We start from the raw sequence: 17272 nt of genomic DNA, 5'->3' as shown, positions 1-17272 counted from the left end.
GCAACTTGAACCTGACACGTGTGTTGTGGTGTGGATGACTGCTATGCCAGACCATTACACTCACACAGTATATAGACATAAGCAGACACTCGAGCATAGAGACACACTCTCTTTCTCTAGCACACGCAACACACACTCGGCGTACTCATTCACCCACAAGATTCATTCATTCAATCATTCATTCAAACCATTCATTCATTCAATCATTCACATTCAATCACATTCAATCAATCAATCAACTTACTATTCATAGTTCAAACAAAACAGTATTTTACAAGTATCAAACTGAGGAACAGACAGCCAAACAATCAGTTTGAAGCGCCATTCTCCCTTTGGTGTCTGGCATTGTAATGGTCGGACTGCCTTCCAAGCAGCAGTAGCAGCATAACAATGTCTACCATCCATCCTAGCAAAACAAACAACAGTACTAGTATCAGTAGTAGTAGTAGTAATGGTAGCAGTAGCAGCAGCAGCAGCAGTAGCAGCGAAGGTATTGGCGGCAGTTGCGGTAGCAATAGTGTTTCGCCAAATGCCATTATAGGAGGTAACACTAAGACTGTCTCACAGGGTCGAAACAACATTCTGAGTATTGGAAGGAATGCTGTTGATATTGGCACCACCATTGGAGATCAATCATTCTCCTATCTCGACACTACCAACAACAGCAGCAACTCACAAAAGTCACAACAGCCAAACAACCAGCCTACGCCACATCATGGCGTAAGTATCTGGCGACTCACTCATTCATTCACCTCACTCACTTACTCTATCATCCAATCAACGCAGCCCATAGTACAGCTCACAGATGGATTGCTAGAGTTGTACAAACAAGTCAATCCTGAATATGGCTATATGTCAACCGCACATAATACCAGTCGTGTACTGACATTGCCAAATGAGGGTGTACTTAATGATGGCCATGACAATGCCAACTCTGACCTCATTGTCTACGTTAATGACACTTTGGGCTCGGACTTTAATCAACGATACCGCGTACTGGACTCGCTTGGACAGGGTACATTTGGACTTGTAGTCAAGTGCCAGAACTGTGACACTAACGAACTCGTCGCCGTCAAGATCCTAAAGAACAAGGCGGCCTACTTCCATCAAGGAAAGCTTGAGATTGAGATATTGAAGAAGGTATGATTGTTGATTGATTGAATGAGTGAGCCTGGCGCATTGACCTAACATCACCACCATCCCAGCTCAACAGCCACTATGATCCGGACAACAAGTCCAACATACTACGTCTACAGGACTCATTCATATTCAAGAAGCATCTGTGCATTGTGTTTGAACTGCTGAGTATCAACTTGTTTGAGTTGGTCAAGCAGAACTCCTATCGAGGCCTGTCCATCAAGTTGATTCAGGTATTCCTTATCCAGATATTGGATGCACTAATAGTATTATCCAATGCCAACATGATCCATTGTGATCTAAAGCCAGAGAACATCCTGCTACAGAGGTATATAATATGCTCCATGAATGATGCTCCAGGATCACTCACTCACTCATTCATTCATTCATGTCCACAGCGTTAATGCACCCAACATCAAACTGATCGACTTTGGCTCGGCTTGTTATGAGAGCCAAACAGTATATCCATATATTCAATCGAGACATTATAGGTCACCAGAGGTATTGCTCGGCCAGCAGTATACCAGCGCTATCGATATGTGGTCGTTGGGTTGTATATCAGCCGAGCTATTCCTTGGTCTACCACTGTTCCCCGGCACATCAGAGTACAATCAGATCTGTCGCATTGTTGAGATGCGAGGATCATTCCCTGACGACATGATCGAGTCTGGTAAGAATGGCTCGCAGTACTTCAAGCACTCAATCCTCGAGGGTAGTGGAGTGTCAGGACATCATCGATATTCCTACAGTCTCAAGACTGAGGAGGAGTATGTCAAGGTATGTTCCTTCTTTGGATCACTCAATCAATCATTCAATTGATCACTCACTCGTTCAATCAATCAATCAATCATTAGGACACCAAGAAGGAACAACAACCATCCAAGAAGTACTTTACTTATAGGACATTGCCAGAGATTATACAGAACTATACATTCAAGAAGAATATGACGCCAGAGGAGCATGAAGCTGGTATGTAGCGGACTGGACTGTGAGCAATCATGTGACAATTCTAACACGATCAATCAAACAGAGAAACACAATCGAGTAGTGTTCACAGACTTCTTGCTGGGTCTGTTGTGCTTGGATCCGAACGAGAGATGGACGCCAATGCAGGCTCGAGACCATCCATTCATTACAGGCGCACAATATAAAGGCCAATTCATTCCCGATCCAATGAAGAAACGACAATATACAACGACAGTTCCAAGGCCTATTATGGTTCCCTCACACAACATGCATAATCAAGGTCATCACAGCCATCATGGCCACGGCAACCACAACTATTCATTCATCAACAGCAATAACAACAGCTTTAACAACAACAACAACATTAATATCATCAGTGGCAGCAGCAGTGGTAGCAGTAGTAGCCACTACACATATAACAACAGCGCAGGCAGCTATGGAAAGAGAATGCAGCCACCAATATCAGTCAAGCATTCAATGGGCGAGCCATATAGCGCCTTTCCAGAATCCTATTCACCTCGAAGTCTCTTTGGACCGTTCTCATTAACAAACACTCACCAACAACCATCTTCAGCGCTCCCTCTTGGACAGAGCCCCTCACTCTTTGGAACACCCACCTCCAAGTTCCCACCACTACCATTCAGCCCACTGTACAACAGTGGATCATTCAATGACAGATCATTCAGCGGATCATTCAATGGCGGATCATTCGGTGGCTCATACTTTGGATCACCTTGGAGTGGATCAGATGGATTGCCTCCACCCCTCCAATCATCGTCTTCATCATCATTTCAACAGCAACAACAAGCATATGCCAGCAGACGATCCAGATCAAAGAGTGATGCACCTACATCCAATGATGGCCCCAATCTTGGTGGTAGCAGCAATAGTGTGGGTCCAGCCGAGGACCACCCAATGATCATGGGATCATTCGAGGAGAAGCCTCCGATGTATCCTTCTAAGCGACCTACTCAGAGTGACAGCATCCAAATGGATAACAGCAACAACAACTATCTTGGCAATAGTGGCAACATGATACACTCGACAAACCAGCATATGTACAATACATATTATGGTCGTATGAACCATAGTATGATGGACCAATGGAACCTGCAACAATCCAATCGATTCAGATCTCACAGCTATGGCGATCAATTCCAACAACAACAACAACAACAGCAACAAACTACCTCATTTAACAAGCAACAACAACAACAACAATACCAATATCCACCTCGATCACAACAGCCACATCTCAATCACTACAAGCCACAACAGCTACAACAACAGCTACAACAATTATATGGCCAAGACTCTCCACCATTTCCAAGTTCGCCTCACATTTACAACACACCACTTACACCTCAGGATGCAGTCAGTCCACTGATAGGCTCTGAGCCTGCCAATGGAGGTTGGAGCATATCTCCATCTTCCGAGGAGATGCTGTTCCCAATCGAGCAACTGCAGCCTCAACAACAAACTCCACAACTCGCACCCCAACAACAACAACAGAGCACTCCCAACAAGAAGTCCTCCAGTCCAGGCAGATCGCGCTTTACATCGTCCGATGGCGGCAGCTGGAGATTCGAGGATACCCTCTCCTCCAGCTTTAAAGCGTCGTTGCATGTGAGCGGCGGTGTTGGCGTTGGAAACGATCAATCTTCCAGTTGGCAGGCACACTCTTCACCTTGGGGCATACCACAGATGGAGAACTACCATCTCCAATCTGATAACCCCGCGTTCGACGATCCATCACTGGCTTTTAGCCCGTACGATTATCGTCCATATTTCGTCCAATCTCCGCCATCATCCAACTCCCATCTTCAACCATCCTATTTCAAGCAGTCACCACCAACACAACCAAACTATCATGGCGGCGGCAACGATGCATTCCCTCCACTCAACAGTCATGGTGGTGTTCCATTGGGCAACAGCTTTGGGCATCTCACCAATCACTCATACAGTGCACCTTCCAAGTTCCAGCCACCTCAACAACAACAACAACAACAACAGTATCACCAATCACCTCCTATATCGTCTATTCAACCTGGTCAAGGAGCAAGCAAACAACAACAACAAAAGAATCGACCTAGGAACGATTCAAGGACATCTCCACCCTCTTCTAGAGCACATCCACTTCAGCAGTCACCTCTAAACAAGATCAATCCATTGTCACAATCATTCCCCCAGCTCTACCAGCAGCAACAGCAGGTCACAAACAAGGTTCCACTCTCTCCAACATCTTCCCAACTCCCTAGCCGACCATTTCCTTCTCTTTACCAAGCCATCACACAACAGCAGCAGCCGCCACTCCCACACCAGCAACAACTACATCAACATACTTCGCCAACATTCTTTTATGACAACCAAGCAGTCATCAATGATCCTTTGGCAACAGGCAACCAGATGATGCTAAACAGGAGGATGTTAATTGGAACCTACCGCGACACTCAATCGCCGCCACCTCCCAGTGCCCTTCAGCAGCACGATGAATAAACATATTCATTCATTCATTCAAAGATCAATAAAGTCCTGTATAAAGTATCGATGTTTATTCCACGATCAACTAAACTAGGTGAGGTATACTTGATGTACGTCGCTCTCTGAAAATGGTCGCTTGCATCCTGGACATCGCCTCTTCCTCGTATCGATATTGGAATATATACACTCTTTACAAAACACATGAAAGCACTTGGCAATGACATAGTTCTTCTGTCTATCGTTGCAAATCGTACACCTCAGTCGTTGCTACGTTGTACCAAAGTTAGTATATGATGGATCACGGCACAGGACAAGTCTACTACTTACATTTATCAGTCGAAGCTCCTCCTCTGCAGTAGAGGATGAGAGCGAGTTATTTACAGTAATCTTTTCCAGCTTCTTCTTGAGCATCTGTTTCTCCTCCTGTTATTGTTGTGGAAAGTGGAGATGTTAGTTGGATGAATGATTGATCGCTGGAATGTCCAAACTTACATCAAGCTTCTTGGCCTTTTCGATCTCCCTCTCAAGGGCAGCGATGGAGTCATCTGACTTCTTCTTGAGCTCATCACCCATGGCACCAAGATGATCCCATTGTGTCTTTAACTCCTTTGCATGTGACAGCTTCTCGTGTACAATTTGCTTGTTCTTTTCCAACTCGAAGCTGCAGGCAAAGAGATCCTCATTCGCTTTGGACAGCTGCTTGTAGAGTGTCTGATACTTTTCCTCGACCTTGGCCATCATCTCTGCCTGCGCCTTCAGCTTCTCCTCACTGCGCAGCACACGTTCCTCGACCGCTGCCTGAGCCTCCTTTGTCAGACGGATCGCCTGTTGTGACTTGATATTCTCAGCCATCAGTTGTGCATGTGTGTCCTCCTTGTCTGATATCTGAGTGGACAGTCGAGTATTCTGCTCCTGCATCTGCTCGTATGACTTTCCAATAGCATCGATCTCCACCATTGTGCTATCCAACTCTTGCTTCTGTTTCTCCTGTATCCCCTTGCTCTGTGACAGCACAATGTGCAGACTGCTCAATTGAACCTTCTTGTTGTCGACCACCTTGGTGATGTCCTGGTGATGCTTGGTCTTGAGCTCCTCGATTGTCTTTAGCTTGTTCTTCCACTCGCTCAGCTCCTCTTGCTTCTTGGCAACTGAACTACGCAGTTGCTCAATGTCCACAGGATCTCGTGACTCTTTCAACAGGTCCACAGCCAGCTGCAGTTGGTTCTGTCGCTCTAACATTCCTGTCTCACTCTGCTTCAGCTCATCGTGCATCTTGGAGATGGCGGCCAGCTTCTCGCGATGTTCATTGAGTTCAGTGTCCTTCAGCTCGAGCTCAGACTTGGCTGCGCGTTGCATCTGTGTGATTGTGTCCTTGCTGTTGCGATACGAGTCAATGCTGTGTGTGAGACGATCCACCTCCTTCTTGAGCTTGTGAATGTCCAACTCCTTGGTGTCGAGTAGGATCTTGGACTCGGCCAGGTACTCTTGGCTGGGTATGTTTGGCAGACGCTGATCGATGATGCTGTTCAGCTTCTCCTTCTCTGACTTGAGCTCGGCAATCTCGCTCTCAAGGTTGGTGATGCGACGATCCAGGTTCTGTCGTCTACCCATCTCTGATGCCTCAATCTGCTCGCGCTCCGTACGACGCGCCAGGTTCAGTTGCTGAAGGTCCTGTTGGGCCTTGTTGTAGGACGTTGATTTGATGTCGAGGTCCTGATCGACCTCCTGGACACGATTGCGCAAGTGGTGGTAGGGTGCCGAGGTGATGATACGCTCCTCAGGCAGACTCCTTATGTCAATCTGCAGCTGTTGTATCTCCTTCATCAAGTTCGCCTTCTCCTCACGCAGCTTACGCGCTTCGTTCAGACGTTGCTCGGACTTCTTCTTCAACTCGAGATACTCCTCGCTCGTCTCGACCTGTAGCTCGGCAGCCGCTGGGTCACCGCTGAGACCCTGTAGCGACTTGGGCGTGCTGGGCATTCCATTGGTGGTCGAGGTTGTCGTCGTGGTTGTAGTGGTCATCGTGGTGGATGTGGTGGTTGTGGTTGTGGTCATCGCGCCGCTACTGCTGCTGCTGGTGAGCGCTGGTGATGAAAGGCGCACGGCAATCTTGGGTATGTCATCGTTCATCTTGATAATCTTCTTGCGCTCCAGTATTAGCTCGTCGTTGGTCTTCTCCAGCTCGAGGCGGAGCTCACCTATCGCGGTACTATGTGTGCCCGACTGCTCTGTGAGCGTGGTCAACTGATCAGTCAACTGCTTGCACTGCAGCAGCAGTCTATCATATGAGCTCTGTAGATGTTGATTCTGTGTCGTCAGTCTTTCATTGTGATCTCTCAGTATTGCCTCAAAGTCGCTTGGTTTGATCTCTGATTGAATGAATGGGGAATGATTGTTAGTGCGCTGGATAGTCGCGTGGCGCGAGGAGTGAGTGAGTGACTCACCCTTGGATGACTTGAGTAAGTGAAGCAGGGATGTGGATAGAGAATGCTCTCGCTCTACAGCCTCGGCTATCTTTAACAGGGACATCTGTGTCCTTTTCAGTTTACTCTGCAACAGGTACTCGAGTTGTGCTGCTCCACTGTTGTTGCCATCATCCATCAAATGAGATGAATGAGGTACAATATGTTGTGCCAGGAAATGATATGACTCTAGTACAGAATTACTTATGTTGCTACTACCATTGTTGTTGCTATTACTATTGTTATTATTGTTATTATTGTTTGTATCATTGTCGTGATCTGTTTGGCGTGAGGTTAGTTCGTCTGTTCAATGGTGTCACGTGACACGTGTGAATGAGTGCATACCATTTGAAATGACTTGTGGTGCTGACGCCGCTGCTGCATCTGTCTCTGTAGACTCAATGGCTAGTCTGCCCGACAGCATCTCTAGTCCATAGTTCAACTTGATTGATTGTAAGATTGAATGATTGAGTGAGTGAGATGACATTGTTCGCGTGCATTTGCAGTGTACATACTTGATGCCAAACTCTACATAGACAACTCAATGTCTCTTCAGAGCTCTTGAGCTTGCCTGTGAGGAATCTGATCTTGTTCTCGCGTTCTCTGATCTCAACCTTCTGTTCATCGACCTTGAACTTCATCTCCCTATTCTGAGACAGTAGTACATCCTATTGTATTCGTGTGAAGAACAGTCGTTAGACTCATTGCCAGAGACATAAAGGGTATCATCAAACATAGCATAACATACCTTTGATTCGACGACTGGTGTACTAGCAGTGGCATTGATCGAAAGGGCCAAGGGAGTGGAGCTACCGCTCATTGGCTCTGATGGAGCAGAGGATGCAGTAGCGGGAGTGGACGTCATCGATGAGGTCAACCTCTTTGATGGTCGTTCGTCTGTGGCACCCGGAGGCTCCCGACGCTTCCTATCGTCACTCTGATCCATTCTAAACTCACTCTCTTCCTTTTACAACACTCTTCTACTCTTCGTTTCGATCAATGATTATTACTTTGTTTGAAATGATTGTTTGATTGTCTATGTGCGATATACACTAAAGAGATGAGTTGAGTGTTGATAGTTGTAAGATAGATAGATAGAAGTAAGATAGTGACTGCTCGACTATGTACATCATCAGCATCACATGCAGAGCGACAAAGCCCTTCATCAACTAGACCCCATCCAACAGTTAAAAAATTCAAATTTTTGACTAGACAACAGGTCAGTAGTAATAAAATCAATGTCATCAATAATATTTTTAATATATATATATCAACATGATTATGCTTTACTTGAATATTACATTGTGTCAAGATTAATTGAACATTATTTGTTTGGTTGAGTTAACGTCATTCATAGACACACCCACACCACATTCATACCAAATAAAGACATAGTTTCCAGACCAACTGGAAACTAAAAGGGGTTGCCTAGATTCCTACCAACTGGACACTACACACTCGAGTATTGTTTAATAATCCCAGGATCTGTAGAGTGAGTCTGTGGCAGAGGGACATGGCCATGAGGAAGAAGAAAAGGAAAGTAGGGTATCAACAGTTATAAGTATATCATAGTTAAACAAATAAAATTGGATAGCAATTATAAAGGATAAAGATGAGAACAGCAACTAGAAGATTGATTATCAAGTATAAACATGCGATGCATAGGATAAATGTCAAATTGCTCAAGATGTCTGTAATCAAGAGGATAAGACTTGGTGAATAAACAATCAATCACCTGATGTGTATGATATAAATTAGATGTGAGAGAAACATAGATCATGGTCTTACTAACACCGCACCCTACATTATTTAGTCATGTTGATCCATTCAAACAAATATGATGTAATAAACCTTCTATATATTTATTAGTTGATATACTATATGTATATGACATGTTGTTCATATACCTCCTCCATCCCAACCTCATGATTCATTCATTCTGAAACATGTCACAAGATTGATTAATTAATACTTTGTAATACCAATAGTTTATTGAACTATTGTAGAGTGAAAAGGGTAGAGATAGATAGATAGAAGGAAGAGAAGATGAAAGTGGTGGTGTACGACTCCACCTATCGCGTCCAAGGTTTGTTCGTCCTCATCGAGGGAGGACGTTCCAGTGTTTGCTCGGTCATGTGATGGTGATGTTGTTGTGTTGTTGCTGTTGTGTCACCAAACCAAAAGGATTCGTCCCTATGGTTTAGGTAGTGGCCATTATTACGCCAATTCGATTGTTGTTATACAGGTGATTGAGTTGGTATTTGTAATGGCTGTTGCTGTTGTTGTTGTAGCTGATGTAGTTGGGTTGTCTATAGGAGGTATTTAAATAAATATATAATATAACTTATTATGATCTTATGGCTTCAAAGTAAGGAACTGCTCCTTGGTCTCCCAATAGCGGTCGAAACGAGCCTTTCCGTACTCCAGATAGTCAAAGTCGATCTCTGAGTTCATAGCCTGGACAATGGACCAGAAGCCCCAGAACAGGTGCGATGACAGCGAGTACTGGTTGGACTCGATGAACAGGGCACGGATCTGCTCCTCGGTTGGCTTGACACCCTTGTTGACGACGGTGAGGTACTCCTCCAGGAAGACACGCTGCTGCTCCTCGTTGGGATAGAGCGAGTAGTCTGGCCCGAATCCGGCGTACTCGTTGAAGTGGTTGCCAATCTCAAAGCCACGGAAGTTGTAGTTGGCGTACTCAAAGTCGATGAAGGAGGCCTTCTCGCTCTGTGTATCGACGATGATGTTTCTGGACAGGAGATCGTTGTGGCAAAAGACGATTGGTGAGTTGAGGTTGGAGAGGGTGGCCTCGAGCATCTTGGCCTCTTGCTTCATCTCGTCGACACGCAGCAACTTGTAGAACTGTTGACGCTTCTCGTCTGGGTAGACCTCTGGGGCAAGGGCGGACCACTTCTTGATGGTGTTCCAAACGGATGGCTGCTTGCGGGTGGGCATCTCGATTGAGTGCCACTCTCCCAGCTCGCGACTGATCAGCTGTTGCAACTTTGGCTCACAGAGATCCTCGTGCTCCAGTGGGCGACCTGGAATGAATCCATATATACATCCATTATCAAACAGACCATAGAACTTGGCACCCAGTCCGTTCAAGTCGGCCTCAGTCTGAACGACCAACTCGTTCTTTCTATCAATGATCTCCTCAGACTTGTATCCATAAAGTCTAATAACAACTGGTAGATCCTTAGCCTTTGTCTCAACTGACTTGTCCTCAACAAGGTATACTAATATGAGGTGTTAGTTTGTTGTCTAGCTTAGGAGACGGAAGTCTAGTTCAATATATTACTTACATATATTTGTAATACCACCATTTAGTCTGGTGATTGTGAGTTGCTGATCGGATGAGTCGGCATACTCTGCAACAAAGTGACGAGCGACGTCACGTAGACCCTTCTCAGTCTCCTCCTTTGTGATTGTGTAGTGAAACACTTCATATGATGTCTTTGTCTTTATCATTTTTCTATCTTAATTGTATGTATGTATTATAAAGTAGTAATAGTATTATAAGTTGATGTTTGATTGGTTGATCAGATGTGGTGTGTGTGTGTGTAGATCAGATATTATTATTATTAATATTAATTAAATGTAATAGTATAATAATTGTAGTAGTAGTATTAAAAAGATAATTTGTATGTTAATTAAATATCTTGTATGATGAGTGTGGTATGACTCTTAAGTGTTGTATAAGTATATGTATATACGTAATTAATTATGTGTATGTATGTTTGGAAAAGAATACTCAATGACAATGCAGTGAATGAGCTCACTCGTGTTGTTTATGTGTTATTGTTTGTTGTTTGCGTTGTGGAGATGAGTTGGTGGTGGGGTTGTCGTGTGTTAGTGAGTGAAATAGTAACTGCCTTTGCTTGATAGTGGGGTATGTGTTTGTGTGAATTGCAATGGGATGGCACACAAGTAGGTGCCCGGGCAAGGGTTATTGGGTGATTTTGTAATCAAAAAGTGCCAAGTCGAGAGAAATTTCTTAAAGGATGTGTTGAGAGTATTCACGTGATCCGCCAGATGGGTAATTGCGCACTTATATTTTGTTAGATGAGTTGAATGAAAAAAGCAAACGACAATGCTGCTCAATACACTTGCGTTGATCTAGATGTATTTGTTATTGAATGAGACTGAAAGTAAAATCAAAATAATGGGAACTTGATGATCCCAAACATCAATCACACCTTTGATCTTGTGGGTCACAGGAATGTTCAATGTATGTTTGCACAACTAAGTCGATGAAATTGGATGGTCTCACATCTCCAAGTAAATTATGCCTGGTAAAATGATTGATGGGTTGTTGTCGGTGATGTCACTAATAACCATTTGTGAACGATTGATTGAGTGCGAGTGGTGAAGTCACTGAAGTGGTTGGTGAATGTGGGGATGGATGTTTGTATTACCATCGCGCGACACAACACACATACTCGTTGGATGAGTCATTGAGCATATTCCATTCATTCATTCATTACGTACATGTACATACATGCCCTCAAGTCATGTGTATAGCACATGCTTTGGGCTTTAATAGATTGATTGATTGATTGATTGATTGATAGAGATAGATACATAAGATTGATAAGATACATTGCCAGCATGGTTGAATGGATGAACATTACTCCTTGCGATTCTCCCAGATACTCTTCAGGTTCTTGACACTGTCATGGTTGGACATTACAACGCCGCCATCGACAGTGGGTACCGATGATGTGGCCGCAGGAGCAGTAGCAGCAGCAGCTGATGCTGGGGCATCGACAACACTGCCTGTGCTAGAGAATGGCGTGGGCTTTGGCTTGGCCTTGTACTTGGACAGGTTGTTCTGGCTGGTATTGCTGACATTGGTGACGACAGTGATCACCGATGTGGTTGGTGGCGCTGGCGGTGGGTTGGAGTAGCTCAGCAACTGCGCGGTGGAGGGCGATGTATTGCTGCGCAATGGTGGAGCCACTCGTGGCTTGTTGAATCCACTACTGGCAGTACCAGTACCGGTGAACTTTTGATGGTGGAGGAGTGATGGCGACGACTTGGACTTGTGATAGTTGACTGGTCCGTGACTGGTACTGGATGCACCGAAATGTGATGTGTTGCGCGAGTTGCTTCCAAATGAAGACTTATAGGCCATCCTCATACTCTTGAGTTGTGTATGATTCATTGTTGTTGTTGGCTTTGTCGTTGTCGATGTTGGCTTGGTCGGTGTCGTTGTCGATGTTGTTGATGTGGAGGAAGTTGATGTTGTCGGTTTGTATCCGCTGTTGTTGTTGCTGTTGCTTGATTGTATTTGCTCAATGATGCGCTTGGGATTGGGATTGCTACTATTGTCCACAATGTTTGGTGCCGGCACGGTAGCGGCCACAGGTGTGGCGATGGTAGTGACGGGTGTGGAAACAGGGGTGGATACTGGAGTGGATACAGATGGGGAGACAGGGGTGGCAGGCAATGGCCTATGATCACCCGTCTTGGTTGGGGTAGTTGGTTGTTGTTGTTGACTATTATTACATTGTTGTTGCTCTTGTTGTTGTTCTTGTTTTTGTTGTCGTTTGATGATGACTGCCGCTGTGCAACTCTTTGACTTGCGATGATTGATTGGTGGGAGTGGTCGGTGATTGGGCGACTTTGTTACTACCACGGGCACCTCAGCCGCGGAAGTAGTGTCGGTAGCCTCAGCACCTGATCCTGAACTAGAAGCGTCCAAACTCAACTCCTTGAACTTCTTGAATAGACCATCGAGTTCGTCATGTTCATAACTAGTCGATGCCACATGTCTGTTGGAAAGTCGCTTCTTGGACGAATCCTGAAGCTGCTCGTCACATCCAGGTGATGCGGGCACGGGACATGAGCGTGGACGTCCATCCATGTCGTCGAGCTCACTCAACTCTTGTTGTTGCTTATCAAACAGTGCAGACAATTTGACCATCCTGGTGTTGGAGCGCGTACGTCTACGTCTTGTGGCCATGCCAGACTTTGGATTGGCCAACATCACCTCGATACCGAATATCAGCTCATAGTCTTCGATCAGTTTGTGTACGACATCAATGCAAGTTGGGTCGAATGAGAGTGTCAATGTCGGGGCAAAGCACACCGCCAGGTTATAAGCCGTCATCCTGTTGATCGATGAATGAATGTGCACTGCATGCAGCAACTCAAACAAGTAACGAAGTATCAAGTATTGTCCCTTGGATACCTGTGCCTTCAAAGTATCCTTCAAATGTAAGCTAACTACCTGTTGTGGTTGCTTCGGTTCCATTTCTATATCGGGGAATGTGATGGAGTGGGGTTAGGAATGATTCCAATCTTTCCCGATTTGGACATTAATATTGATCATTACCATATATATCATTGATCTGTTTGTGTAGATCGTAGGGGAATAGAGCTGTTGGTCTGTCCCTGATGTACTGTTTGAGTAGTCCAGCAACATTATGATGCTCTGTGTAATCGGACAAGTCGACATCCTCCTCCGAGTCAATCAGTTGTCGCAGCTTCTGGAGTCCAAGTGCATTGGGAGACTCCCTGAAAAGTCCTGGTACCTTCAAAGCTATGTCCATCATGAGTTAATATCAAAAATGATCATCGCCAATGTCAACATCACGGGCCAAACATACCCTTCTCAAACAGATATTCAATGGATAGCTTGATAATCTTGGGAATGTCAGTGTAGTCATCTGTGGACTAATGATTGATCAATGTTAGAGTCCACGCCATGCCCATATCCATGATGTCCAATACATACTGTTCCAATTGGCTCAATGAACCTGGATTTCCTCGTGCCAGACATGGCGGCAACAGCTGCCACTGGTCCTTTCACATCAGAGTCTTTGTCATGGCTGTAGTTGAAGGGTAGTGGGTTGGCAGCGTTATATTGTTGTGATAATCCACTCTTGAGTTGCATCTCTTGAATCTCTTTCTTGAGCTTGTGACTCTTCCTCACACGTCTGAGTGCCGATGTCCACTTGGATTGTCTCTTTGGTTTGTTTGAGCTGCCACCAACATCTTGTTGTGCGGCATTACCTGCAATGTCATCACCACTGCTACCTAGATCCTGATGATCTCCATTGCCACCAATACTCATACCAGGCAATCGTGGTGATGGTGTTGGAGTTGATAGTCCACTATCACGATCACGTTCACGATCACGTGGTGATATAGTATTGGATGATGAACTGAGTGATGGTGATGAAGAGTTGAGATCACGTCCATCTGAGAGTCCAACCATTGAGTTTGATAGTGTTCTGGGACCATTCATTGCTGCTGCGTCAGGTGGACTACCTGGAGGTACATATTGCTTCAAGTTTGGTGAACTACTCGCGTGTCCATGGAATATATGGAATTTCTTCTTTGAAGTAGGAGTCACCTGTTGCTGATGTTCGACTGAATCAGACATCTTTGACTGATTGTTTGATTATTTGATTGAGTGATTGGAATAGTTCCAGTGAGTGTTTGAATAAATAAATAATGATAAATAATATGATTGATTGATTGATTGAGTGTAGACTGACTGGTATATTGATGAATTGGATGTAATATGTGTGTTAAGGTTGTCGGACCAACGGTTGGTAGAACCTGGAAGATTGATAGGTGGCAGTGCCCAAGCCTTATCCAAAAATCTCGGTCGTCACTTGATGGGTCTGCCAAGGCAAGATGCCAAAAATTACCAGAAGCTACGACAGTGTTATGTGAAAACAAGCTATTTGATGAGATGTGTACAACTACGCCTCTTTGCACTTCAATCTAATACACTGTCTGTAGCGGCTGGAACCAAATATCGGTAGTGATAATGATTGATTGATTGATTGTTTGTTTGATTGATTGGATTGTTTGATTGAATGAATGAATGAATGATTTGATCAGGAGGTCTGGTCAAAGTCTGGAATGATGAAGTGATCACTTGGATTGGATGGATTGATGAATGGATGGATGGGTTGAGATGAGTGATGGAGTTGGATGTATAATTAATTGAGTCTACACTTCTATCTCTTTAATCAATTAGAGTTAATGTCATTCAACATGATTGATTGGGTGTGAGTTATAGTGATAGTGAGTGAATGAATGAGATGGGATGGGAGGAGGGAAGGTGGCGAAACAAGACAGGCAAGTTGTTGGATTAGCACTTTGAGTGTAGTAGTGGTCCAACACCATCAAACAAGGTTGTTAGTAGTAGTAGTAAGTAGTAGTAGTAGAACATAAGGTCATGTTGTAGGTGGTGGACGACGATGATGATGATCACCCGCTAAATGCAAGACAGAGAATCAATCTTAGCAGGCATATGATTTTAATCATGTTGATGATATGTGTTGGCTGGATGAATGGATGAATGGCAAGAGATAGATGGTGGCGGGAATGGAAGTGCGCGCCATTCCGACACTCATCAACAACCATCAACATCTATCTGATCACTTGTCGAGGAGGAAGCGAAGAATACATAATGCATTGGGCTCGTGTCGTGTCGCGCGCGTTGTTGATGTTATGGGTGGTAGTGACGTTGTTGCCAACACCCTCACTCTCACACACTCTACAACACACTCGATCACATTCGAATGATCACTGGAACTAGTGTGATTGAGTGGTATGTGTGTGTGTGTGTGTGAGTGAACTAATCACATGACTGATCGACAGCATGGGACTGACTGACTGACGTCAGGATATGAAGGATAAGACAGACATGTCTGTCTAAGCTTGACTACTATGAAGCCTTGTGTGTCGTAGGGAAGTGTGGCATTAGAACTGGATCCCTGGGAGGTGGATTCTCCGTGAAGTAAGGATGTTCCAGTGCTTCAGAGGCAGTGATCCTCCTCTCTGGATCCAATGTCAGTAGTCTTTCCAACAAGTCATAAGTTAGATCAGTGATGTGAGGGAACTTGCTGCGAAGGTTATTGTATCTTTGAAGTTGGGGAGGATGTCATTGTCAGTGCTGTCGTGCAATCAATCAAGAGTGAGTTGTACATACGGTTGTGGAATAAGGTTAAGGTTCTTGACCAAGGGAAGCTTGGAGAAGCCTGGCCAGATGGTCTCATTGGGTGTGCCCAACATCTTGAAGATCTTGTCCAATTGATCAATCTCTGAACTGCCTGGAAGTAACACCTCACGTGAGATGATCTCGGCAAATATGCAGCCAACGGACCATATGTCGATTGGTGTGGAGTAGATCGCAGTGCCCAACAGTAGCTCTGGTGCTCGATACCATAGTGTGACGACGCCCTCTGAGAATGGCTTGAGTGGCGAGCCATACTCACGCGCCAGACCCAAATCCGCAATCTTTAGTTCGCCACTATTGGTGTAGAGCAGGTTGGCTGTCTTGAGATCTCTGTGAATGACCCAGTTCTGATGCAGGAACTTGACACCTGACAAGAGTTGATGTATCAATGTCTTGATCTCTGATTGCATCAGTGGCTTCTTGATGGCCTCCATCAGTCCTCTGAGGTCGTGATCAATGTACTCCATCACCATGAACACACTCTTATCGCTAAACACCATCTCCTTTACATCCACCAAGTATGGGTGTTTCAGCTCCATCAACACCTTTATCTCACGCACTGATGTCAGAGGGAATCCCTCCTTCTCACGCTCCATCTTTATCTTCTTTAATGCAACTATCTCACCTGTCTCCTTATCATATGCTTTATCTATAGACTATGAAGTAAGTATCATTCATTCATTCATTCAATCATTCAATCATTCGATCAATCATTCGTTCAATGATACATACAGACAACACCGAATGCACCTTCATTGATTGTTTGAAGTTTCTTGTAGCAGTCTGCTGATCGACATGGTTGGAATGGAGTGAATACTCTCTTCATTGGTGGTTGTTGTTGTTGTTGACGTGATTGACCATCACCTATTATCATTGCATCACCATTATTATTGTTGTTGTTGTTGTTATTGTTGTCCATTTTCTTATTATATTCTATACATCGATTAGTTCTTGACTTGACTTCTTAGACTTAAGATTGCTTGATATCTAAAAGATAGTATTATTATAAACTATCGAAGCATATGAACAATGTAACTCTCGAGCGAGCATGAACATCAATCATCATAAACAATTACTTTGTTTGGATTCCATTTCAACACCTCTACACCCCCCCACTCTCATACTCTCTTACCACTCTTGGATCAATCTCCCAAGATGACCCATCTCTCTTGTGTAATTTAATCATCATCATCAATTGAGTAATATCACCACCAATCATAATAACACCAACAACAGCAAC

General features: G+C 44.5%; 6 protein-coding genes across 6 annotated transcripts; 1 reads left to right on the top strand and 5 right to left on the bottom strand.

Moving 5' to 3' along the window:
* Positions 1–390: 390 nt before the first annotated feature.
* On the top strand, positions 391–4599 carry SAMD00019534_011780 (hypothetical protein; the record flags this gene model as incomplete). Its single annotated transcript, XM_012903145.1, has 6 exons — positions 391–720; positions 787–1140; positions 1206–1465; positions 1536–1914; positions 1992–2106; positions 2168–4599. The coding sequence occupies 6 exons, from the start codon at positions 391–393 to the stop codon at positions 4597–4599; spliced, it is 3870 nt and encodes a 1289-aa protein (XP_012758599.1).
* Positions 4600–4674: 75 nt separating this feature from the next.
* On the bottom strand, positions 4675–7185 carry SAMD00019534_011770 (hypothetical protein; the record flags this gene model as incomplete). The annotated part of the gene is made up of 4 exons (XM_012903144.1): positions 4675–4851; positions 4912–5007; positions 5077–6953; positions 7029–7185. 4 exons carry the CDS (start codon positions 7183–7185, stop codon positions 4675–4677), a joined length of 2307 nt encoding a protein of 768 aa, XP_012758598.1.
* Positions 7186–7250: 65 nt separating this feature from the next.
* SAMD00019534_011760 (hypothetical protein) lies at positions 7251–7992 on the bottom strand (the record flags this gene model as incomplete). Its single annotated transcript, XM_012903143.1, has 4 exons — positions 7251–7282; positions 7392–7488; positions 7562–7714; positions 7795–7992. The coding sequence occupies 4 exons, from the start codon at positions 7990–7992 to the stop codon at positions 7251–7253; spliced, it is 480 nt and encodes a 159-aa protein (XP_012758597.1).
* Positions 7993–9401: 1409 nt separating this feature from the next.
* SAMD00019534_011750 (hypothetical protein) lies at positions 9402–10520 on the bottom strand (the record flags this gene model as incomplete). The annotated part of the gene is made up of 2 exons (XM_012903142.1): positions 9402–10288; positions 10355–10520. 2 exons carry the CDS (start codon positions 10518–10520, stop codon positions 9402–9404), a joined length of 1053 nt encoding a protein of 350 aa, XP_012758596.1.
* Positions 10521–11679: 1159 nt separating this feature from the next.
* Positions 11680–14442, bottom strand: SAMD00019534_011740 (hypothetical protein; the record flags this gene model as incomplete). Its single annotated transcript, XM_012903141.1, has 4 exons — positions 11680–13310; positions 13390–13596; positions 13664–13730; positions 13792–14442. The coding sequence occupies 4 exons, from the start codon at positions 14440–14442 to the stop codon at positions 11680–11682; spliced, it is 2556 nt and encodes an 851-aa protein (XP_012758595.1).
* Positions 14443–15741: 1299 nt separating this feature from the next.
* On the bottom strand, positions 15742–16951 carry SAMD00019534_011730 (hypothetical protein; the record flags this gene model as incomplete). The annotated part of the gene is made up of 3 exons (XM_012903140.1): positions 15742–15937; positions 16006–16681; positions 16765–16951. 3 exons carry the CDS (start codon positions 16949–16951, stop codon positions 15742–15744), a joined length of 1059 nt encoding a protein of 352 aa, XP_012758594.1.
* Positions 16952–17272: the final 321 nt, after the last annotated feature.

The sequence above is a fragment of the Acytostelium subglobosum genome, assembly GCF_000787575.1.
Source record: "Acytostelium subglobosum LB1 DNA, scaffold: scaffold2, whole genome shotgun sequence".
Taxonomy (NCBI): domain Eukaryota; phylum Evosea; class Eumycetozoa; order Acytosteliales; family Acytosteliaceae; genus Acytostelium; species Acytostelium subglobosum.
Note: the sequence above shows the minus strand (reverse complement) of the source record. Positions and strands in the feature narration are given on the sequence as shown.